The sequence below is a fragment of the Microdochium trichocladiopsis genome (genome assembly GCF_020744255.1).
Source record: "Microdochium trichocladiopsis strain MPI-CAGE-CH-0230 chromosome Unknown B0I36scaffold_11, whole genome shotgun sequence".
Lineage (NCBI taxonomy): Eukaryota > Fungi > Ascomycota > Sordariomycetes > Xylariales > Microdochiaceae > Microdochium > Microdochium trichocladiopsis.
Window position 1 is genome coordinate 1,928,380 of NW_025763554.1, and position 23,270 is coordinate 1,951,649.

Genomic DNA, 23,270 nt, shown 5'->3' on the forward strand with positions numbered 1-23,270 from the left:
ATGGCCATGCGCGAATGCTGATCCACGTGTGATGCCGGTTGCCACTACCGCCCACTCCGACACACCTGGAGAGCGCCGGGCGCTTCCGGCAATCCCTGCGCCATGCAGACAAAGCACGGACGCCCCCAAGAGCTTTTATCCACTTTGAGTAAGTTGTCATTTCTTGGTCCTCGACTCATTCGGACCAGAATCTCCTGAAGCTGAAGGTCAGCTGGATGTGCGAAGCCTTGCTTGATCCAAGGGTCGCATTACATCATGCGTACGCAAGCTTATTCTGCCCCTACCTACGCACGAGTATATATGAGAATGCGCGCGCGTGCCTAATGAATGCTCGCAAAGGGGGATCGTGAACGAATGCATCCATGAATCGCCGGCCTAATACCCAGTGCAATCATAGCGCAGAGAAACACAAAGTCGCCCAACACGTGCATCATGGTCTGCCGCTCATTACGGGGGGCATCGCTCGCGAGTGCTGGCTGCTACACACGCAGCTTTAGACGCGCTACTGCGATACCCCATGCCACCCATCTGTGGAAGGCTGCCACGAATCGGCTCCCGACGATAGGCAGTCGGGGCTTGGCAACGGCCCAGGAGGACAGGCTCAAGTCATCGGTGAGCACACAAAAAGAGCAGGCCACGAATGGAAACGCAACAGAGACTGACATGGCTCTTCACACGTCCGCAGCTTTCGCAGTTCAATGTCGATGGAAAGGTGTTCATCGTAACCGGAGCCGCGCAGGGCCTCGGGCTGGTTCTGGCGGAAGGGCTGGCAGAGGCGGGTGGAAAAGGTAACTAACTACACCTCCTAGTCCTCATACCACCACCGTCCCACCACCCATCAAATGATTCGTGTCCTGGGCTGACGTGGCTGCAAAGTATACTGCTTCGACACCTGCAAGCACCCAGATGCTCACTGGCTAGAGTGCCAGGAGCGCATCCGCTCAAAACACAACAGCACCATCGAATATGTCCAGCAAGACGTCACCGACACCGCCCACCTGCAAAAGTCGATCCAGATAGTCGCCGGCGCAAACAGCGGGCTGGACGGCGTCATTGCGGCGGCAGCGATACAGCAGGTCACGCCCGCGCTCGAGTACACGGCCGCGGACGTGGACAAGATGATGCGCATCAACTTCACGGGGGCGTTCATGACGGCGACGTGTGCGGCGCGCGAGATGATGCGGTACAAGCGCCAGGGCAGCATCTGCTTCATCGCCTCCATGTCCGGGCTCATTGCCAACAAAGACATGCACACCCCCGTGTACAACGCGGGCAAGGCCGCGCTGATCCAGCTCGCGCGAAGCCTGGCGATGGAGTGGAGCTCCATCAATGAGGACGGCACGGGCGGGATCCGCGTCAACTGCATCAGCCCGGGCAACATAAAGACCGCGATGCTGGAGGACGTGTTCAGCAAGGACAAGATACGCATGTGGAGCGAGTCGAACATGCTGGGCCGGCTGGCGGAGCCGGAGGAGTTCAAGAGTGCGGCGCTATATCTCATGTCCGAGGCTTCGAGCTTTACCACGGGCTCAAATCTTGTTATTGATGGCGGATATACAGCGTGGTGAGAAAGGGGAATTGTTGCCGGTACCATACCGCTATGCGAAGGGGAGATTTGCTGCGGAATTCACAGTCCTACATAGCGTGCATGAATGCTTATAGACGCTCCGTTCGTACGAGCATCAAACAAATATTACCTGTTCAGAAAGGACATTATTGTGATTTGAGTATTAGGGTGATAAGGAACGTTCAGCGCTAGTCCTTGTATGTTGCAAGTTGTATTCTGTCAGGCACAGACAGCTGGGACGCGCGAGTGCGTGGGTCAACGCATCATTGTGACGATAGAGTAAGCTTTGGATCTAGCCTGGACTAAGCATTGGGTAACACCGCCTCAAAGAATATAGAGTGAAAGTGGTGATTTCATGTTCACCATGATGCCCAAGCCGTATTCTATGTGGCATCTGCGTTATCCAATGATCTCACTCTACAACAACCACTCCGAACCTGCACCAAACAACCATGCCACGATTCATTCGCTCCAAAGCCCCCAAGGAGGTGTCTCGCGATGCGATTGAAGACGTGTGGGGGCCTCGAACTCCTTTCAAGGGAGACTGACCAGTGAGAGTAGATCAGGCTGGCGACGAAACTCCAGAAAAATGGGTACAGAGCGCTTGTGTGTTGTGCAGGTAGGAAGAAAAGAGCAGCAGTACCTAATTGACAGATGCGCTAACAGGCTGGTAGCAACGGTTGCGGTCTTGACATCGGGGTTAAGGATGGCAAAGTGGTTGGTGTGCGAGGCCGCGAGGTGGACCGGGTGAACAAGGGGAGACTCGGCCCAAAGGGTCTGTATGGGTAAGTGACTGCCCATCCCTGGAACATTGCAAAAGCTGGAAAAAGATGGTGGAGTTGACGAGATTGAGGCGGATTGCAGATGGAAGTCAATCAACAGCCCGGACCGCTTGACTCATCCACTCGTGCGGAAAAACGGCAAGCTGGAGCGAAGCACGTGGGACGAGGCGATGGATCTCATTGTTCGAAACTCCAAACGCCTCATGGAAACCATGACGAAGCATAGCATCGCATTCTATACCTCCGGGCAGCTGTTCCTCGAGGAGTACTACGCACTAGCTTTGGTCGGGAAAGGCGGGCTCAACACATTGCACATGTAGGTCGTGTGTGCAGCCTCGACGTTCTCCAGATCTCCACTCAGCTCACGTATTTTCACAGGGATGGCAACACCAGGTTGTGCACAGCAACCGCTGCTGCCTCGATGCGCGAGTCCTTCGGCTCTGATGGACAGCCCGGTTCGTACGCGGACCTCGACGTGACGGACTGTCTCTTCCTCGTAGGACACAATATGGCAGCGACACAGACAGTCCTGTGGTCTCGGGTACTCGATCGTCTCGAAGGACCAGAGCCACCTCAGATTGTCGTTGTCGATCCAAGGCTGTCAGACACAGCCAAGAAGGCAACAATCCATCTCGCGCCCAAGATCGGGACCAATCTCGCACTGTTGAATGGGCTCCAGAGGCTTCTGTTCGAGAATGACTGGATCAACCATCATTTTGTGCGTGACCACGTTTGTGGACTCGAGTCGCTGAAGGACACGGTGAAAGACTACACACCCGATAAGGTTGAACAGATCACCGGCGTGCCCGCCGACCTACTGTACAAAGCCGCGCGCATCATAGGCACATCACGGACGCTCATGTCTACAGCTCTGCAGGGCGTGTATCAGTCCTGGCAAGTCACCGCGGCCGCCACCCAGATCAATAACATCAACCTCTTGTTGGGTCAAATCGGCCGCCCAGGATCGGGCATCTTGCAGATGAACGGACAGCCGACCGCGCAGAACAATCGGGAGACGGGATGTGACGGCGAATTCCCTGGCTTTAGGAACCACCAGAACCCAGCGCATATGGAGGAACTCGCGCGTATCTGGAACCTGGACGCCATCAAGGTACCGCACTGGAACGAGCCCACCCACATTGAGAGCTTGCTTTCATTCATGGACGCCGGCAGTATCGGGATGCTCTGGGTGAACGGGACCAATCCCTTGGTCAGCCTGCCAAACCTAGAGCGAGTTCGCAAAACCCTCACGAGGCCCAACTTGTTCCTCGTCGTGCAGGATATTTTCATGACCGAGACCGCCGACATTGCAGACGTGGTCCTGCCCGCTGCGCAATGGGCCGAGAAGACTGGATGCTTCACCAACGTGGACCGCACCGTGCACTTGAGCCACAAGGCTGTGGACCCTCCCGGGGAGGCCAAGAGCGACCTGGACATCTTCCTCGACTACAGCAAGAGGATGGATTTCCGAGACAAGGATGGCCAGCCCTTGCTTCCTTGGACTACGTCAGAGGAGGTCTTCAAGGCGTGGCAGAAGCTCTCCGCCGGACGTCCCTGCGACTACACCGGGATGAGTTACGAGAAGCTCACCGGCGGCTCGGGGATTCAGTGGCCATGTAACAAGCAGAAGCCTAATGGCACGGAGAGACTCTTCACAGATGGCAAGTTCTTCACAGATGTCGACTACTGCGAGTCCTTCGGCCACGATCTAGAGACTGGCGCGCCTTACTCGATAGACGACTATCGCGCGCTCAACCCTGCTGGGAGAGCCATCCTGAAGTCGTGTCATTATCTCCCTTCCCTCGAAGAGCCAGACGAAGACTATCCTCTGCGTCTCTCCACGGGTCGCAAGACGCACCACTTCCACACACGTACCAAGACGGGTAGGTCCGAGGCACTGCAGAAGGCGTGTCCCGACCCCGAGATTGTTATTTCCGAACAAGACGCGACACAAACCGGGGTGGGAGATGGGGACTTTGCTGTGGTCAAGTCGAGGCGAGGACAAGTAGAGCTCAAAGTCAAGATTGGAGATATCACCCAGGGGCAAGTCTTTATACCCTTTCACTTTTGGTATTGGGATCTTACGGATGGCCGAGCGCGGGCTGCGAACGAGCTGACTGTGGGTAAGTGCTTGGACGCATCAACTTCACCTCGATCGATTAGCTCCAAGTCGATACACTGACACAGGCTTGCACAGAGCGATGGGACCCAGTTTCGAAACAGCCTTGCTTCAAGTCTGGCTCGGTGCGTATCGAAAAGATACCCCAGTCTTCTGCAAATGGCGAAGTCGTAATACACACTCATGAATTGCACTCGAGGTCCGTACACCGTGCCGAAAGCAAGCACCTTGCAGAGGCGGCAGAAAGCCGACCAGACGACCCGGGGGAAAGAAAGCAGCTGCGACAATTGGAGTTATGGCTCGGAGAAACGTATCATTCTGTTATAAAGCTTATTGACATCTACGATCACTTGCTTCCAGATCTCCTACACGACCTCGAGATCGAGGGAGGTGTGCAGGTCTTGAGCCGAATAGCCACCAGAATGAAGGATGCTCTGGAACCTTGCATTGGCAAGTACAACGAGGACGAGGAGTTTGGCAAGAGAGGAGCAGGAGAGCTTGCCGAATTCCTCTTCTTCAAACGACCAGCGCGTATCCGCAAAAGCGGGCGTCCCGACTACGACACACTCGAAGTGCTTCAGTCTCTGCATGTCTTTGTGGCACACGTGCAGGGGGGTATGTTGGCCTTGCTTCCCGCGAGCCAGGCTCTCTGGGATAAGGACTTTGCGGCCGCTGTCGGTCTGTGTATAGGTGAGATCAAGCGGACGCAGGCTTGGATCATGCAGCAGCTCAAGGTGCGCAGCCCACAGACGTTGCTTGTCCCCACGCCGCCGATGGCATGAGAGTTGTACGTAGTCCCAGCTCTCGAGAAGTCGAAATACGCCTTTTCATATCGCGGCGGGGTGGTGATGGGAGTGTTCTTGCAAGGTATCACAGTAGTAGGCACAATGTGGACGCCTCTGTTGCTGTAGTTTAGATATCCCAAACAATAATACACATTTGCCAAAGCCAAAATGCAGGAGACTGGATGGCCATCACGTAGGGGTGACGTCATGACGTCAGAAGTGTGCCAGCCGGAGTCTTGGATGCAAGATATGGCACTGTTGTGACAGTCAACCTACGTGGTCCTTTTTCAACAGCCGCCACCTGGATACAAGTAACGCTGCGCGACCTCTTTAAAGCTTCACATGCACAATAGCCTCACAAGTGCCGGGCCAACGGCCGCTGTGGTCTTGGCAGGAGGCAGGTCGACCCGCATGGGCCTCCCCAAGCACCTCCTCAAGCTACCAGATGGGTGTCCCTTGTACAAGTTCCATTTCGAGCTGATTCAAGAGGCCTGTCCAACGATATCCCGAATTTACATCTCCCTTGCGTCAGACTCTCACATGGACGAAGAGCTCCGTAACACGGTCTGCAATCCTCACATAACCTCGGCGGCAGGTCTGGAATTTGGAGTCTTATGGGACGAAGAATCGCCTTTAGACGATCAAAAGGAAGTCAAGGAATCTGGCGGTCCTGCGAAAGGCCTTTTGGCGGCTTGGAGACTTCGACCGCGAGAGACGTGGCTTGTAGTTGCGTGCGATTATCCTCGACTGACAGCCGACGCCATCCAGTATCTATTTACCGTGTACGTGCCACCAGTCACCTACTTCCGCAATTCCGCCTATTTCTCTGAACCTCTCATCAGCATCTGGAGCCCGCAAGCTCTCGAGCGGCTCGCAAGGAATGTGGAGGCGGGCATGGGCGGACCCAGTCGGACGATCAAAGAACTTGGAGGCACAATGCTCGATGTGCCAACAGGGGAGGACTGGCTTTACAACGTGAACCGAAAGGAGGACTGGGATAAGGTTTTCGTAAATCACAAGGTATAAAGTCCTTGGTCATGTAGATATGCGAAGCAGTGTTTATGCTTGAGCAGTAAGGAAGCGGAAACGTTGCACTGGCGGCGCCGTGTGTTATGAAATACTCAATTTATGCTTCTCTAATGATATTGCAACTTGTTGTCGGGTAGCAATCCACAAGAGTTCCTTCTTCGCTGTCTTGCTCAGGTTTGAAATGAATCCAGCAATTGACGAACGAGAAGGCATTGAGCTTCGCTGGACTCTGGTCGCTTGTTGGCTTGACTGTCATTGTTCCCACTGCTGATCGACTGAGAATACCATGATGAAATCGGTCTAGTGTGCTGGAAGAGCATTTCGCATGCTTTTGAGAGTGCCTTCCATTAGGTAGTCTTGTCGTTCCTGGCTCCAAGCACACAGAAAGCGGTGTTTCGATATCCCGACCCATAAACCGCCTTATGTACGGCACAACGAGGAATCTGAAGCACGCAGCTGCTGCGCCTGGGTTGCCTGGAAGTCCGAAGAAAGCTGTCAACCCTTGACCAGTCTGCCTTTGGAAGGTAGCAAAGAGAACAGGATGCCCAGGGCGGATGTCCAATCCATGGAAAATAATCGTCGCTCCCAGAGTTTCTAGTACCTCCCGCACAAAGTCGTACTTTCCTCCTGACACTCCACCGCTTGTTAGCAAGACATCCCATGGCCCTCGGAGCAGAGTAATCTCAATTTCCTGTCTCAAGACGCTTCTTTCGTCTAGTAAGATACCCAGAAACCCCGTGTCCGCTCCTAACTCCCGCGTTGCTAAGGATAGATAAGGTCCGTTCACATCTGGAATTGGACTTTGAGTCGTGAGGAGTTCTTTGCCGGTTGACCAGATACCGCAACGCGGTCTCCTGACCACACGCACAGTAGTGATACCCACAGATGCCAGACACATGACGTGGGTAGATCGAATGACTGTCCCAGCCCTGAGGACGACATCCCCTTGCTTGATATCTTGCCCTGAGTGCCTCTTGTTCATGCCCGCGGGAACAGGCTTTGTGATTAAGATTATGTCATTTCGAGCGCCCGGCTGCTGTGCTGTATCTTCCCACTTGACACAAGCGTCGAACGATTTCCCATCTTCCATGTCGTCCAGTACTGGGAAGGGAGCGCCAGTCATGACCCGCACGCATGGCGGCATATCGTCGGTACGGTCAAGTGTAAGTAGACATGGCTCGTGGTCGCCAGCCTGAATGGTCTTCTTGATTACAAACGCCAGTGGATTCTCCAAGGTTGCACATTTCGTTGCATCGGAAACGACAGCATAACCGTCCATTGCCGAAGAATCGAATCGCGGAGTCGAGAAGGGGCTTCGATGGTCCTTGGCAGCAACACGTCCCAAGCAGTCCGTGATGTGGACATCTTCAGCCTCCACGGCTTCACGCGCACCTTGGGCGGCGTGGTAGAGTCTCTCCAAGGCGACCGGGTATGGGAGAGGTGTGCGCATGCTTCGAGAAAGCGGCAATCGAGGACAGAAATGTGCTCGGCGAGCTCGGAATATAGGGATATTTGGACAAAAGTAGACCAATGCAAGATGCAGGGACAGGGATGAGCATCGTATTGGGTCTTCCCCAACATGCGATTGGCAGAAATGGCTTATTCTCGGATCGGTATCCATTGCTGGTGCGAGTCATGATGACGAGATGTGCCCCACCGGCATCGCGCAGTGACCCATACCAAACTTGGACATCACCAATCCCGTGGAAAATATCCGGAAAGGCTTTCCAGGTCTTGATGAGCCTGAATGGGTCGACGATAGGAATCTTACATCAAAGCTGCCGTAAGACAAACACGCGCACCATGAGGCACAATGTAAATAGCTTCATTTATAACGAAAATCTTGATATGGACTTTGGGCTGACCATTCTTCTTGCTCCGTGTTGCTGACCCGGCTGATTGAACCTTCTCCAGAGGAAGAAAAAAAGGGCATATGGGACTTTATGGGGATAAATGTGCAGCAGGATTCACGACTGTTGGGACTCGGGTCAGTTGAAGTAGTGACTTGGACATCTCACACTTTTCAGAAGCACTAGAGAGCCCCGATCCGCCGCGAGGCCACGCGAAGAATTTGAGATTTGAATCTCACCATGACAGGCTATTCATATGAAGTTATGTACGACACGTTGAAGCCCTCATCGGGGGCGCCACTAAAGTGCACCCAGTAGTATTCGTGTTAGTGGTCTAGGAGAACTGGTTCGCTGACTGGGGAGCCTTCAACAAGGAGAAGCTCCATCATCTCCACTTATTCGTAAAGGCTTGCACATTCTGCGCGACCATTCAAAGCTGCTGCAGGTGGGCAGCTCTTGCGTAGATACGGAATCCTCGGCTACATATCATCAGATCGGACTAGGCTTCCTGGCCGCTCGACTCTGCGCGTCTGGTTGTGTCAGATGTGCTCGCCGGAAAAGGCGGATGCCATGCTGCACAGGTAGAGTTCGGACGGCATTGACGGAGTTAAGAGCACGGAGAGCGCCCCGCGGTTCATGGCAGCCATATCTGCACCACCTTTCAGCATTTCGCTGTCACAGATGGTCATAATTGCCGATTGGGACGTCTACTGTCGCTGCTCTATCATGAGCGCGAGCAGCGGATTTGTCGAACCAACCACACACGATGAGGCTTGATTGAGCCTGTGGTTGTTGACGACGAGCTGTGCCATAGACTTGATACAGTGATTTGACGGCGGATTATCCTTGTGTGCCCAAGGAAAAAGCTGAAGATGGCAAGGCTGCGGAAGATCTATGTGCGCTTCGTGGATCGGTCATTTCCAGGTTCAGATGTATGTAACGTGGCTCGATGAAAGGACGTGAAAGCTGGTTCCCATAGAGCCCGGGAGGGATGTATAAGTCTAATAACCAAGATTCATTCCGTTCAGTCGTGCTCTGGGACTAGTGAGGGGATCACCAGAGCGAAGCCTCATCACAGGGCATGCGGTAGTGTTCAGATACGTCTCGCCGGATCCGCTGGTAACGTCCGCCTGGGTTTGAAGAGGTGTGTGATTCTCGAATGCTCTCCGCCCGGGTCACGTTACTCGATCTGCTGTCATTTATTGGATGCCTTCCCCGAAAATGGTCCGGGGCTGCGCCCGGTTCCATGATAACCTTGGATGGCTCGAATCAAAATGCAGCCAACTTGGGCACGGACAACAGCGACAACATGACCGTCGTTACCAGAGCACCTTGTTCTGCCCCAGGACTAAGCCTGCCTGAGTCATCCGCCGACTGGACCATGGGATTAAAACATATAAGCGCGGAGATCGACCTGTGCTATGGGGAACCGGGGTGCACATGCCTGCAGCTGGTGTTGCCACGCCGTTTGCGCTGGACGAAGATGTGTGCTACAGACAAGTACAAGCCCAGAAAGCCTGAGGACGGCTAGGGTGTCTAGCTGGGGCCAACAAGCAAGCCGCTGCTCTGCCAGAATGTTTCTCACTCCGATGGTCGGAAAGCTTACACGCACACCATCTGGGCCAAGGACGTCAGAATCACTGGTCGCATACGAGGACTATTTCTGCGTGGTGTGGCCTTGAGCATGAGCGAGAATTCAGCTGTGTCATCATCTGTCAGCTACAGCTGTCGGTTCACACAGCGTGGCGACCTGACCACTGGCGGTGTCGTCTCAATTTGAGTGCGGCCGGTGCTTCCGCAGGGGCCACCCGCCGGCCGCTTAATTCTTCCCAGGCTGCCGGATCCATAATGATCTGCATAGAATACGGACACTTGAGCGCTAGAGCCGATCTGGACGAGCTCATCTGGACTATTGTTGGCAGTGGTATCTCGCTCAGTAGTCCTCCCTGGCATGTGTGTCTTGAGGGTGCCTCGGCGTCTGAGAGAACCGATTGAGAAAAGGGTCGAATCTGGAGTGGACCAAAGCGCCATGGGGTTAAGCCAGCTGCGTCGGAGCTTAAAGCCAGGCTGTCACGGACTTTGGTGCGACACCAGACCACTTGGCGCAGCCTCCCCCTAGCATCATCTTTAGGGAATACGGACATAACAACCACCAGCATTCTCTATTTGCGCCGGGGCTCCAGGCAGCCAGAATCTCTTGGCGTCATCCTGGACAAATGATTGTGTCGCATCTACGCCACAAAAGATTAGCAGCATTCTTGTGTGCCTCATCTCGGTCGAGCATCCCTGTGCAGCCCGGCCACCACAACGGACATGAAAAAAAAGCAACTTGTCTCCGGCGTGGCAGCCCGCTCTCGTCAGAGCCACGCACGTTTTCTGGGCGTCCGTGGCATTTGACCGCGCCCGCGGACCTTATCGCCTTTTGACAAGAGTGAGCTGGTCTGCCAAGCCGTTGTGCTTACCTGTATCGATCCCTTTGCTTTCGAAAGACGAGAGGCTACTCAGCAGGACTGGCCGCATTGGCAGCGATTGACTCCTGGAGGATTGGGTGCCTAAATCGTCGTGGCACGCAATACATCTTCACAGGCGCGTCTCACCGGTTCTGGCCAAGCGTGCGTTATCTAAAGTGTGACAACTAGCTGGAATCCCTGCTGCCAAACGCCCGCGTCCGTGTTTGGTGGTGGTGCTGACAGCAGACTTTGCAAGGCGCGGACGATTCGGCCGAACAGGCCCGCGGACGAAGGCTCCGGCAGAGGCTGAGCCAGCCGGTGACTCCCCCAGGGAACAAGCTTTGCAGCAGATTGCTGGCATAATGAGTAGCCCCACCCGTTTAGGCGCAGAAACTGACCGAACCTGAGTGAGGGTTGCTCATTATGGCTCAACAGAATGTCCCCGAGAGCTGACTGACTTCCACTTGGCCAGTAGCGTATTGCTTTTCGGCCTATGGCAGCCCGCGCCCACGGCACCTGGCATGCGTGAATGCATCATAATCACCAATTTGGCACGAATGGGTACGGATGGCGCGTTATGCTCACATAAGCCCTTGCACCTGGGACCGGCACCCGAACTACCTGCAGGGAGGCTCCGCCGAGACGTGAGGCTCGAGTCTTGGACACCGCCCGGGACGTGTAGCGATTGGCTGCGCTAACACGTTGATTACCAAAGTCACCGAGACAGTCATGGACTTGCCCGCGGGCGTGCCGTGGGCCATCACCATAACGCCTGGCTGCTCGGCCGCCACGTCCGCTAAACCCCGGGACCGCTCGGGGAGCCACGCTTGGCGCTGAACATGCGCAGTGGTCTCAGATGTGCCCCGTCTTCTATATAACAATGGCACGTCGGCATGATGCTGTGTCTTGTTTCATTCCGCATCACATTCGAACAACCAAGCTTGAAAGCCCTGGTAGCTTGCATCCTCACTAGCTTCATACGCGAAACACGCTCGCACAGGCCCAAGTCACACTGTGTAGTGACACGATCAGCAACTGACACCACTCCTACGATCCACCTCGATTGAGCAATCACAATGGCAGCATCTTCAGATCGCGCGTCACTAGACGCCAGGCCAGCCACTCTCCCACCGACAGACGATAACTACCACACCAGCACCGAGAGCACGACAGACGAGGAGAAGGCAACCATCGACAATGTTCCTGCCGCCAACGACGATGACGAGTACCCTTCCGGCATGCCTCTGGTCTTCATTGTTGTTGCCCTAGGCATGGCCATGTTCCTAGTAGCGCTTGATATGGTAAGCTCAGCCGCCCCTCCTGTGCACCATACAGCCTAAGAGCAACGACTTGCTGTCGCACCAACTGGATATGAGCTAACATACTTACAAAGACCATTGTAGCCACAGCCATCCCGAAGATCACAGACGAGTTCCGCGGTCTCTCCGAAGTCGCCTGGTACGGCTCAGCCTTCTTCATGACTGTGGGCGGTTTTCAGTCGGCATGGGGCAAGGCATATAAGTACTTCCCTCTCAAAATCACATTCCTCGCAGCCATGTTTATCTTCGAGGTTGGCAGTCTCATCTGCGGTGTCGCACCCAACTCGACCGCCCTGATCGTGGGCCGTGCCATTGCTGGAGTCGGCGCTGCTGGCCTCGGCTCTGGCTGCTACACACTGATCGCGTTTTCCGCTTCCCCCGTGAGGCGTCCTATGTTTACTGGCATCATTGGTGCTTCTTACGGGATTGCCTCTGTCGTCGGTCCTCTGATCGGCGGTGCTTTCACCGACCACGTCTCGTGGCGTTGGTGTTTCTACATCAACCTCCCCATTGGTGGTTTCTCCGCTGCCGTCATCACCTTCTTCTTCACGACCCCAAGCAAGTCCAAGCCTGTTGATGCGCCCCTGCGGGAGAAGCTCATCCAGATGGACCCACTCGGCACAGTCCTCATTATGGGTGCCATTATCGCCTACATCCTGGCTATGCAGTACGGCGGTCAGAGTGATTCATGGAACTCGGCTACCGTCATTGGTCTCCTCGTCGGCTTTGGCGCCATTCTCATCGTCTTCGCTTTGTGGGAGGTCTACAATGGCGAGCGGTCCATGATTATCCCGCGTCTGGTTATGAAGAGGACCGTCTGGGTCAACGCCCTCTACGCCTTCCTCTTTGCTTCGTCCTACTTCATCATCATCTACTACCTGCCCGTCTACTTCCAGAGCATCGACGACGTGTCCCCCACCATGTCTGGGGTCCGCAACATCCCCATCATTGTGGCCGTCACCTTTGGCACAATCTTCTCAGGTGCCTTCATCTCGAAGACGGGCATTGCTACGCCTCTCATGGTTGGCAATGCTGCCGTCGCCACGATCAGCGCTGGCCTCATGTACACACTCGACATTGGCACTGATGCGGGCAGGTGGATCGGCTTCCAGATCCTCGCTGGCGCTGCCTTCGGCATTGCCTTCCAGATCCCCATGATTCACGCCCAGGGCAACGCGGCCGTCGAGGACTTGGCCGTCACTACTGCCTTGCTCATGTGTAAGTTTTCCCTGTCCTAGATCCCTCCATATTACACCTCTCCTGCATAACAGTCACTGACGTCTTGATGCACAGTCTTCCAAACCGTCGGTGGAGCCTTTCTCCTCTCTGGTGCCCAATCCGCGTTCGTTAACGAGCTCCTCGCCAATCTGCCGCGGTACGCACCTGAGGTCAACCCCCACCAGCTCATCGCTACCGGCGCCACGCAGATCCGTGCAACATTCCCAGCCGACCAGGTGCCCGGCATCCTCCAGGCATACATGGCCGGCATCCGAGTGACCTTTGCCATTGCCACTGCGTCTGTCGGCCTTGCCTTTGTGGTCAGCCTGTTCAGCAAGTGGCAGCGGCTCAACCCGGAGGCTGTCAAGAAGGCATCTGGCGGTGCTTAAAGGGATTGAAACGACTATCATAATAGCGACAGGATGTATGTAGTGCATAATAAGAGTGAGGGTTTAGGAGTCTCGGAGGCATCATGCATGGCAACGGATATTTTGGGGATTACACTCAACTCATGGCGGTCTGGAGTTCGGCAGATGTGGCTTGGCATTTCATATAGACTTTCTGTACGGCAGAGATAACAAGAGTGAACACTGAGTGGTATATTAATTTCCTACAAAGGCAAATAGCAAACATGTCCACTATCCCATAATACCATGAAACATTCAAGGCCTGACTCGCAACCCACAGCTTGGCAGCATGTTTCCAAAAGTGTTGAAGGCGCATGCCCACAGGGAGCCTCCAAGCAAAGGTCAGGGCCTGGGCCCGTTTCTGGACACGGAGTGTCTGCCGCCGCCACCGCTGCCCACTGCATGTCAATCTATGGCCGGTCTAGCCACATTGGGCGGATCGGAACTTGGATCCTGCTCATTGACACCAAAGCGTAGCTGAAGAGAGATGATCGCCAACTTACAAGTACACTGATCCACACGCTCTGCGCGCACCTACCAAGTTTCGCATTCGTGGCACTTGCAGAACTACTAAGCGGGCTTGTTCCATTGGCCCCTGGCTCATCTCAATTTGACGAACTGCAGCGTGACGGCCTGTTCGGAATCGTGGGCCGGCTAGCAGAATACTTTTGTGGCGTGTGCTTGTATAAAAGCCATGGACTCATCGCCTCTTGGCAATCCCCGACCTCGTTTGCTTTCCGTAAGTGGCACATCACCCTTTAACAGATCACAAGATGCGTCTCTCAATTTCCATCACGGTCCTCGCCTCAGTGTTGGGCGCCGCTCTCGCCAAGCCGGAAAAGATCCGCGGTGTCAGCGATCCAGTGTACCACCTCTACCTTCAGGAGTACCCCAAGGACAAGAGCACCGCAGTCCTGGGTCCAGAGTCATCGGCAGAATACTTCAACATCGGAGGCACTATCCAAAGCGCAAATACGACGTTATACCTGAATGTCGGCAATGACAGCACTTCATACAAGACGCTAACTTTCGGGACGACTGCGTCGACAAAGGCGTGGGGGCTCGAGGGTGATACGATAATCACAACGCAAGGAAGTACTTGGGGTCGTCGTAAGTTGTTGCGCCACCTCGTACTGCTTAGAAAATGGAGATAACAACCCCATGCGTACATGCCAGAATTGAACTTTCTGGTTTGCAAACTGGACGGCAACTACTGGCAGCTGTACCTGCAGACAGGCAGTGCCACGCCCAGTGGGAAGACTTGCAGCAACTACCAGACGATCCACCTTCCATGTCTGTGCTGAAGGGTGGGAGGATGGAGACGCAAGTGCACCGCGAGCCGGCACTTGGCTAGGTGTCAACAATATGGCTTGATATTTCTAGGGACTGCCAGCTGTTGGAGAGCTCCCTTATTGTGCAGTTTACGCACCGCCGGATCGGTGCGTCCTCAGTCCGAACAGTGGGAAGAAAAGTTAAACCAGGCTGCAGCTATGCCGTGTTCTCTCACGCCCTGACGTTGCCCTCCAACTAAATGTGGTCTGTCGAAGGTCTTGTGGGTGTCTCTCCACGCCGCAGCTGTGCAAAGCTCCCTGCAAAGGCGCGACATATTCCGGCCCAGGCTATCTGCGACAGCAAGCTCTTCTCGATGTCCCGCAGGAACCGGACACAAGCGTCCGGACCGCTCAGCAGGCCAACTCCTGTGAGGTGGAGCAAGCTGTCCGCTCCGTTGTTGATCCAGTTGTCAACCGCGACTCTACTCTCCAGCTGGTCGAGTCGCACGAGCGGAACCCGTTGATGGCCAGAAGTCTTTTCTGTGTGAGGCGTCTCTGTGCATAGTTCAATGTAGCAGTATATGAAACCCATTGCAATCATGACACTAAAAACGTCGTAGCACGCGCCGAGACGGGAGCCGCGGGTGACACGGAAGATTCTTGCCGCGTGGAGCAGGCACCGTCGGGCCTGGATGCCGTCGTTCTGGAAAAAGTCGCGGAATCTGCTCTTGGCGCGAAACATCTGCTCTTTCGTTGCCTGCCAGCCTGTTGCTGAGTGGAGAGTCTCCAGTGATACGTGGTGAAGAATGGCGAGTACCTCGAGAATGGTGTCAGACTGTCTGGGGGGTTCGTACAGCATGTCTGTAAACATGCTGAACGCTGGGTGCTCAGGAAGTGTCTCCAGCAGCGGATGACTGGCTCCTCGACTTTCAGCACTGGGTCGAACTTGGCTGATCGAGGTTTGCGTCGGCGTTGGTGTAGGGAATCCAAGGGACGTGGCGAATGATACTTTCATCGCCTGGGATGCTTTGATGTGGCGGGCAAGGCTTTTCTGGTCTGTGAAAAGCTCTAGATGCAGGATCTTCAGACCGAAGTCGCCCGTTTGCAAGATAGGTTGGCTCCTTGAGTCGCCGGCTGTTGTATGACGAAACTCTAGTAGATATTCACTGTGGCATTAGTCGGGGCTGTTCAAAAAGTCATGTGCAGACTGACTGACTTACTGCCGAGTTCCTGTCTCGTGCTCTGCCATTCAGCGGTGTTCCGACACCGCCAGAGACTTTCTGAGGACGGAAGTCGTCGAGGCAAAGTCCGGAGGGAGGAGATTAGAGGTGTGTCTAGGAAGACAGAATCCAGACTCTCCAGTGCTGTGACACGGATTAGTGATGTTTCCCCGGCATATTTACCCGTTGGGTATTCTCACCTCGGACGGAGGTGACAAGACGTATTGTCTCCTCCTCGGCAAGCCATGCCTCCCATATCTGCTCAAGACCGAGACTAGTTGCGTCCGAATCCTGCGGGGGGTCGACTTGACCAAGCAGATCCCAGCACATGGCTGCCAGGCTGCCCCGCTTGTGCTGTACTAACACCTTGTCTCGACCCGAGCCAGAAAACATCCAGATGACATGAAGGAGGAAGGTGCTCTGCATGAGAGATATATCCGCTTTCAAGCTGCGCAGAAACTGTGATCGATCGATTAGCGTGCAGCGCAAATCTACGACAGCGATATTCAACACTTACGGCAGACTCAACAGCCCGGGCGAGCAAATCGCAGAGAATCGTATTGTAGGCAGCCGCCGCAGTCATCTCAGAGTAATGGCTCCCAACTGCAGTTGTGGCCAAAAGAAGAATCCAAGACAAGCTTGGGTCCTCTACGCGACTCGGATGTATGCACGGGAACTGCCTATCGAAATGCTCAAAGTAGAGCTCCAGGAAGGCGCGCAGTACACATTTAGGGATTGGCGTCATCGATCGACCCGTCTGCTGGGTCAAGTAGAACTTGTGTAAGCCCTTGACAGCTGCAGCAGGGACAAGAGAGATATGGCCGAACATCTCTGCCTCGGCGACCTGGAGGTCATCCGGTTCGACGTCCGGGAAGATACCGCATGGCTTGGTATAGCCGCCACAGATGTTCTCGGCTTCCAAGTATCGTCGAGGAGAAGCCCTGTGAGGCTCGGTAGCACCGTGATCTTGGCACGCAGCTTGCGAGTGGGGATCGACACGGTCGATACTCCGCGTTACGTTCGAGACCCGGATTGGGGAATGTGAGGTACTTGACAGGTCAAACACAGGCGGGCTGTTGAAAGGTAGTTCCAGGTTGTCTAGGGACCAAGAGAACGGGAAGCCAGCCGTGGTTGGTTGCCACGCCATAAAGGGATCGTCCGTGCCATTGACCATGGCACAATCTCCACAGAAACAAGAATTGTTTGCCGAAGGCTGCAGAATCTTGAGGCAGAATGAGACACTTGTCTGAGAGGGTTCTCCTGTAGACATCGCACCCAATGAGGGTTGCATGGCCATCTGCGCGTGCCCAGCATGTTGGCTGTCAGATTGCTGAATTCCATCGGCTTGCAGCCTCAATTCGAAATCACTGTCAGCAAACGAGTGAGCAGGCCTAGTGGATACACCGGCGACGCGCGCAATCTCATCGTTGGCTAATTCGTGGTTCGTGGAAGCTTCTTCGGCCTCCGTTGGCGGCGGCTCAGTCGAGCTGTAGGTGCACTGCTTGTTGCGGAGCACACATCGCGAGCACGGCAGCGAGCCATCACAGCGTTGTTTCAAACGGGCACAGAATAGGCATGCCGGGTTGCGGGGGCCTTTACGGCTGTCGGGGTGTACTTGCGGAGTGGCGTGAAGAGCGCGGTGCCGGAGCAGTGTATCGCTAGATGGGCAGCGGACCAGTCAGGCAATCTGCGTGGGACCTAGGCTACCAAACAGGATCACGACTTACTTGCGCGAAAAAGTCTTGTTGCAAACATGGCAGCTGAAAGGCTTCGCCCCCGTGTGCCGCAGCTCGTGGCGGACACGGTGCTCGCGGCGCTGGAACGTCTCCCCGCAATGCGCACAGGTCAGCGAGGGCTCCGGCCGAACTTGCATCCCGCCGCAGTTCAGGATGCCGGCCGCTGAGGGCGAGATCGTAGCCGTGGCCGCCGGCGGGAGCTATGCGAAGGAGTTTGGGGGTGTGGACGAGATCCCCGCCGGAGGCGGCTGGAGGCGGAGGGCCACCTGGAGACCACATCCTCAGAAGGCTGGAGGACCCGGCCCGGCCCCCGGAGAGGACAACGGCTCCACCCCCGCCGGCCCCATAGTGCCCCCGCATGGGGACGACCGAGGGCGAGGGTCTTCCCCATCTTCTCCGCACCATCCACTCATCGAGGCCGAGGAAGCCGATGATGAGCATGCCCGCGTGTAAAAGTCCTATTACCTTCGTCTGTGCTAAAGTTTCAAGCTCCTACCTGGATGAAGCCTCCAGCACTGTTGCCATCCAGAGCCGGTTCGTTAGCCCTAAATCGACCATGACAACTTCCCAAGAGACAACCCTTGAGTGGTTCGGTTCGTCCCCAAAGAATGTTGTCAGAGTTTGGGTCTCGTTGTGCTGATTGTTACCAGGTGCGACAACCTTTCGGCTCCGAGTTCGTGGTGTCACGGTGTTTCTCGACACCTGGCTAGACAAGCCGGACATTCTGCCTACTTTGCTGGCTGCCGACGATGTCACCGAAGCTGACTACATTTTCATCTCCCACGCCCATTTCGATCAGTGAGTTTCTCGGATACGAAGCAGGCCAAAAAGCGAAGACCTGACCCTCGCATAGCCTGCCCGGTGCCGACCGGATCGCGATCAAAACTGGCGCCATTGTCGTAGCCAACAACGAAGCCATCAACCTGATGAGAAATGCCGGCGTGCCTGAGCACCAGCTTTTTCCAGTGCAAGGAGGAGAGCGCATCCCACTGTTCACTCGCAAGACCCGCGACGATGCTGCAGCGGATCTCTCTTTGCTCGCTCCTGGCTTGCCCGGTGCGCCTCGAAGGCCTCTCGACAAGCTAGCCGCCCTTCGAGTTGACATCTGGCCATCTCTACACTGCTTCATGCCGGAGGACCATCCGCAAGTCATTGACACCGCGACTGTCTATAAGGGCTCTGCCAGTCCGTACAGCTGTACGCTTGACATCACGTTTGGCATGAAGCATGGCCTGCTGAAGATCGGCGAACTCATGCCGCCAGACAAGCTGACGCCTGGGCACAAGTCGTTTATCAAATATGTCAGCGACCGAGAACGCAACGTCTTTTCCCATTGCGACGGTGGGCAACTCATGTTCAACTTCGTTGCTGGGGACAAGGCGCTGTTATGGACTGCACATCTCGGCGGATACGAGGGCGTGCTGCGCGACATGCAGCCGAAGCCGGATATAGCCATCATGGCGATTGCAGGAAGAGCGAACTTCAATGGCAGGCCCTTTGATGGCTCTGCTGCTGAATTTGCTGCCAAAAAGGTAGACTGGCTTGGAAGGCCATCTCAGGTGATATGGTGCTTGCACGACGAAGCGTAAGTCTGAGCCTACCACATTGAACTCCAGGTAATTGTTGGGCAGAAGTGCTGACAATTGTGTGCGCAGCTGCATTCCACCCTGGAGGATTGACACAGAAGCTGCCACAAAGGCAGTGGAAGCAAATGGGAAGACAAAGATTCTCGATTTGGAACACGCGAAGGCTGTTGTGCTTGACATATAGGGTTTCCAGGAGATGCAGCCTCTGTGATCAGGGTCACTTGTTGATAGTTTCTTGGATCGTAAAATCGCAAGCCAATGGGAATAATGGTCTCCATTAGGCACTCGAGGTTGCATATGTGACTTGTACGCGGACAAGACTCGCTGGTTCGCCTGCTTCCTAGAATACCACATTCGTTGGTGTAGGTGTTCGGACTAGCTTTCTGGCACAAACACACACTAGTAGCTCTCCGCGTCCGCTGTATCGAGGCAAAGGATCAAGTCAGACTCGGACAACTGAGCTACGGTCATGGAAGCAGCCCGGCCATGCGATACGCCGAGGATCCACACACAGACCTGTGTCCCATCTCATCAGGGCATCAGGCGGAGTTCGAGTCTGCGTGCGCTACCTCCGCTTCCCGTGGCCCGCACGGCCCCGCCGGCCCCAAGTTCCCGGTTGGCCTCGCATTGCCGTTCGTCAGAGCCGCAGCGCCAGGGGCCTGGCTCCCAAAGGCCAGCGCGGAATATTTGCGCAGATTCGGTCCATGTCGTGATTGAGCTGCGGCACCATTCACGCTCAACAGTTCAAAGTTCCAACGCGATCATATACTCCACTGCTCACCCTGTTTCGCCCGCACACCGAAGACTTGCATCATCATCCTCTTTTTCAATCAAGACTCAGGAGCAGCCAGCCCCCTTGAGCCATTGTTGTCCAAAATCAGGCATCTCACATACGTGCTAGATTCCAACAACACACGGCTCGAAATTTACAGGCTACGAGCCTTTGCACTCGCACCTACCCCATCATGGCAGCAGACCACGGGGGCACAACGAACACATCTGCAATCTCAACACTCTCTCCAGCTGTGCCCGATATGAATCCAGCACTCCTAGAGAAATCTCCCGAGGCCGACGGGCACGCCGCTGAAATCCAGTCTGACAAGAGCATTGACGAAGACGTCTTTCCAGAAGGCGGGCCGAGGGCTTGGCTCGTGGTCCTCGGTGGATGGCTTGGTCTCTTCTGCACATTCGGCTTGGTCACGTGTGTCGGCGTGTTTCTGCAGTACTACCAACGAGATTTGCTGTCTACCTACACTGCAAGCCAGATTAGCTGGATCACGAGTGTACAGGTTTTCTTCCAAGTTGGTGGAGGTGCAGTGGTAAGTGCTGCTTCATCTTTATGTGCTTAGAGTTCATCCACATCAAAATGCTAATGACACATGCCAGTGGGGTCGGATCTACGACTCCTATGGTCCACGATGGCTGCTATTCATCGGCACTCCCGTCTATTGTCTAGGCCTGATGATGCTCTCGCTTTCGACGCAGTATTACCAGATTCTCCTGTCACAATCAGTCGTCAGCTCAATTGGCTCGGGCGCCGTCTTCACAGCGTGCCTCACGTCTACTACGACTTGGTTCTTGAAAAAGCGCGGCACAGTCTTCGGCATCGTTAACTCAGGGTCGGCTGTCGGCGGCGTCGTTCTTCCCATCATGCTGTCACGGCTCATCCAGTCCATCGGATTTCCCTGGACCATGCGGGCAGTCGGCTTCCTCTTCCTCACGCTCTGCGTTGGTTCATGTCTCTTGGTCAAAACTCGCACTCCGCCAAAGCCTCGCCCTTTTGCTATTACTGATTATACAAACGGCCTGCGCGACACCACGATGCTGCTCGCCACTGTTGGAGGCTTCCTCTTCTTCTGGGGCATGTTCCTCCCTCTTAGCTACATCATCGTCCAAGCTCAGGATAGTGGCATCTCCCCAGATCTCCTCCCGTACCTCCTCCCCATCATCAACGCCGTCAGCCTTGTAGGCCGCCTGGTGCTGGGCTACCTCGCTGACCGCATCGGACGCTTTAACTGCATGCTCTTAGTGACAACCTTCACCGGCACTCTCACTCTCGCCCTCTGGATCCTGGGAAGCAGCAGCACCGCTGCGATTGTGCTATATGCAGTGGCTTTTGGCCTCGGGTCTGGCGGGTACATCTCGACATTCCCCGCGTGTGTCTCACAGATCAGCCCGCCCGCCGAGATCGGCACGAGGATCGGTGTTGCATCGCTGATCAATGCGGTCGGGGCGCTCACGGGGAGCCCTTTGGGCGGGTCTCTTATCGCGAAGAAGGCCGATGGCAGCACCAGCTTCCTGGGGCTGCAACTGTTTTGCGGCGCAACTATGCTGTGCTCAGTGTTTGTGTACGGCGCCGCAAGATACAAGCAGGCAGGTTTGAGATGGGAGAAGATTTAGATGTGGTGCCGTTCATCAGTAGTCATGATCAACATGGGGTTGATCAATTGGTTCGTCAAGAGCTTTCGTAACGTGGCTTGCACCATGCTTATGGCTGGGCAGACCCTCAATGTAGCGCTAGGTTTTGAGTGTATTAGCATCTTTAACAGAGCCGATGGCCTGCTTGGTTACACCTTTTCTTGATTGGCATGAATAGACTCCGCCTGCAGCTGCCACGACAACTGCAACCGCCAGGTCATGTCCGACTACAAGTCCTGCACGCTGCACTCAAACCAATGTTCCCATTCGTACTCTCGCATTCGATACAAAAACGCGAACATCTCCGACGTAATGATGCCTGTCGTCATCGAGGGGCATCGTTATTTTCGTAACTTGATTGTCCTCTAACGTCAGTCTAGGGTCCTCCTTGCGAATATGCCGAGGTCCTACTCTGCCACAAAACTTCTCGGATTGGAGGCTTCTCACAGGTCATCACGGAACGAGATAGTGGTCAGATATTCTGCATGCAGATGGCCGTGTAACGTCACTGCATTTGTTTTTCGCAGCCCAAAGTGCTCGAGCTTCCGCTACACCAACCAACACCCCGATTGTGATTCAGACAAAAAGCGTACCGGGCAATCCCAATCGGCTCCCGCATTCTGTACCTCTGTTTCAAAGTGCCAGTGTGGCGAAGTGATTGTGGAAAGGTTACATGCAAACGCAAGTTTCCGGTGCAGCTGATGTGTGCAATATCCTGGAGGATTGGACAAGGCACGACTCTAAATAGCGGCCGGTGCACGCGAGCGACAATCGTTCGGAAGCGACGCCGCTATACAAGAGGTCCGCAGCTGACATGTGTCCGGTACGGGGCATGTAAGCAGGAGATCCTGTTGCTTGTCTTATCTGGCGAGAGATCTGCTGCTCGAGCACAATACGTCATATGGGGCCGCCCATTGCCATCCTGTACAGTATGATCCTCGCCATGCGGCGCTTATTTGGGACTACCAGATGAGTCATTGTGAATATGATGGAAGCCAAGGCGACAGATCAATTCCAGGACGAAGTTTCTGCTGCCACCAGCGACGCTCTTCGCCTTATGGTGTGGCAAAGCTCACTACTTTTCGAAGCCGCTGCCGTGAGTGGTAAGCGCCCAGCCCGGGAGGCAGTCAAGCCATGGTAAGCGCCGACCGAGACCCTGGTCGCCCAGAGTCGTCAAGCTCCGCATTGCTCCTCCATCGCTGATTACGCCATCTGCATTCTTCAGCCTTTCCGCCTGTATGTCCGCCCTGGGAACGCTGCAAGGGAGCCGGTAAGCGAGCAAGTGTGCTGAGCTGCAGCGCAGATATGTGGTGCCGAGAGTATAGGTAAGCATCAGTGCTGTTACGGACCCAGACGTATAGCCACGGAGCTAGACATGACCTCACAGTGATCAGCAGTGACATGTGGTCCAAAAGCGATTATACCCAGGTGACGTGAGATCTTTTCTTCTTCCTTCCTACAGCGATGCGGGAATGAATGATGTCGGCTGCAGGTTTGGTATCGAAGAGCAGTC

The 23,270-nt window shown here is 55.0% G+C and overlaps 9 protein-coding genes across 9 annotated transcripts; 7 read left to right on the top strand and 2 right to left on the bottom strand.

Annotated features, from left to right (window-relative positions):
- Positions 1-640: 640 nt before the first annotated feature.
- On the top strand, positions 641-1,600 carry B0I36DRAFT_395471 (uncharacterized protein; the record flags this gene model as incomplete). Its single annotated transcript, XM_046161524.1, has 2 exons — positions 641-788; positions 877-1,600. 2 exons carry the CDS (start codon positions 641-643, stop codon positions 1,566-1,568), a joined length of 840 nt encoding a protein of 279 aa, XP_046006861.1. The 3' UTR covers positions 1,569-1,600.
- A 373-nt stretch (positions 1,601-1,973) lies between these two features.
- On the top strand, positions 1,974-5,250 carry B0I36DRAFT_377740 (uncharacterized protein; the record flags this gene model as incomplete). The annotated part of the gene is made up of 6 exons (XM_046160589.1): positions 1,974-2,055; positions 2,120-2,186; positions 2,242-2,352; positions 2,432-2,665; positions 2,728-4,472; positions 4,547-5,250. 6 exons carry the CDS (start codon positions 1,974-1,976, stop codon positions 5,248-5,250), a joined length of 2,943 nt encoding a protein of 980 aa, XP_046006862.1.
- Positions 5,251-5,595: 345 nt separating this feature from the next.
- On the top strand, positions 5,596-6,279 carry B0I36DRAFT_354857 (MobA-like NTP transferase domain-containing protein; the record flags this gene model as incomplete). The annotated part of the gene is made up of 1 exon (XM_046157353.1): positions 5,596-6,279. One exon carries the CDS (start codon positions 5,596-5,598, stop codon positions 6,277-6,279), a length of 684 nt encoding a protein of 227 aa, XP_046006863.1.
- Positions 6,280-6,379: 100 nt separating this feature from the next.
- Positions 6,380-7,732, bottom strand: B0I36DRAFT_298286 (MoeA, N-terminal and linker domain-containing protein; the record flags this gene model as incomplete). Its single annotated transcript, XM_046151947.1, has 1 exon — positions 6,380-7,732. The coding sequence occupies one exon, from the start codon at positions 7,730-7,732 to the stop codon at positions 6,380-6,382; it is 1,353 nt and encodes a 450-aa protein (XP_046006864.1).
- A 3,926-nt stretch (positions 7,733-11,658) lies between these two features.
- B0I36DRAFT_253044 (efflux pump antibiotic resistance protein) lies at positions 11,659-13,508 on the top strand (the record flags this gene model as incomplete). Its single annotated transcript, XM_046150727.1, has 3 exons — positions 11,659-11,883; positions 11,976-13,119; positions 13,195-13,508. The coding sequence occupies 3 exons, from the start codon at positions 11,659-11,661 to the stop codon at positions 13,506-13,508; spliced, it is 1,683 nt and encodes a 560-aa protein (XP_046006865.1).
- A 791-nt stretch (positions 13,509-14,299) lies between these two features.
- Positions 14,300-14,830, top strand: B0I36DRAFT_368605 (uncharacterized protein; the record flags this gene model as incomplete). Its single annotated transcript, XM_046159646.1, has 2 exons — positions 14,300-14,636; positions 14,703-14,830. 2 exons carry the CDS (start codon positions 14,300-14,302, stop codon positions 14,828-14,830), a joined length of 465 nt encoding a protein of 154 aa, XP_046006866.1.
- Positions 14,831-15,053: 223 nt separating this feature from the next.
- B0I36DRAFT_368606 (uncharacterized protein) lies at positions 15,054-17,191 on the bottom strand (the record flags this gene model as incomplete). The annotated part of the gene is made up of 4 exons (XM_046159647.1): positions 15,054-15,949; positions 16,018-16,161; positions 16,218-16,476; positions 16,535-17,191. 4 exons carry the CDS (start codon positions 17,189-17,191, stop codon positions 15,054-15,056), a joined length of 1,956 nt encoding a protein of 651 aa, XP_046006867.1.
- Positions 17,192-18,309: 1,118 nt separating this feature from the next.
- On the top strand, positions 18,310-19,596 carry B0I36DRAFT_298293 (uncharacterized protein; the record flags this gene model as incomplete). Its single annotated transcript, XM_046151948.1, has 4 exons — positions 18,310-18,346; positions 18,404-18,551; positions 18,607-19,338; positions 19,409-19,596. The coding sequence occupies 4 exons, from the start codon at positions 18,310-18,312 to the stop codon at positions 19,521-19,523; spliced, it is 1,032 nt and encodes a 343-aa protein (XP_046006868.1). The 3' UTR covers positions 19,524-19,596.
- Positions 19,597-20,373: 777 nt separating this feature from the next.
- Positions 20,374-21,739, top strand: B0I36DRAFT_253972 (major facilitator superfamily domain-containing protein; the record flags this gene model as incomplete). Its single annotated transcript, XM_046150791.1, has 2 exons — positions 20,374-20,658; positions 20,726-21,739. The coding sequence occupies 2 exons, from the start codon at positions 20,374-20,376 to the stop codon at positions 21,737-21,739; spliced, it is 1,299 nt and encodes a 432-aa protein (XP_046006869.1).
- Positions 21,740-23,270: the final 1,531 nt, after the last annotated feature.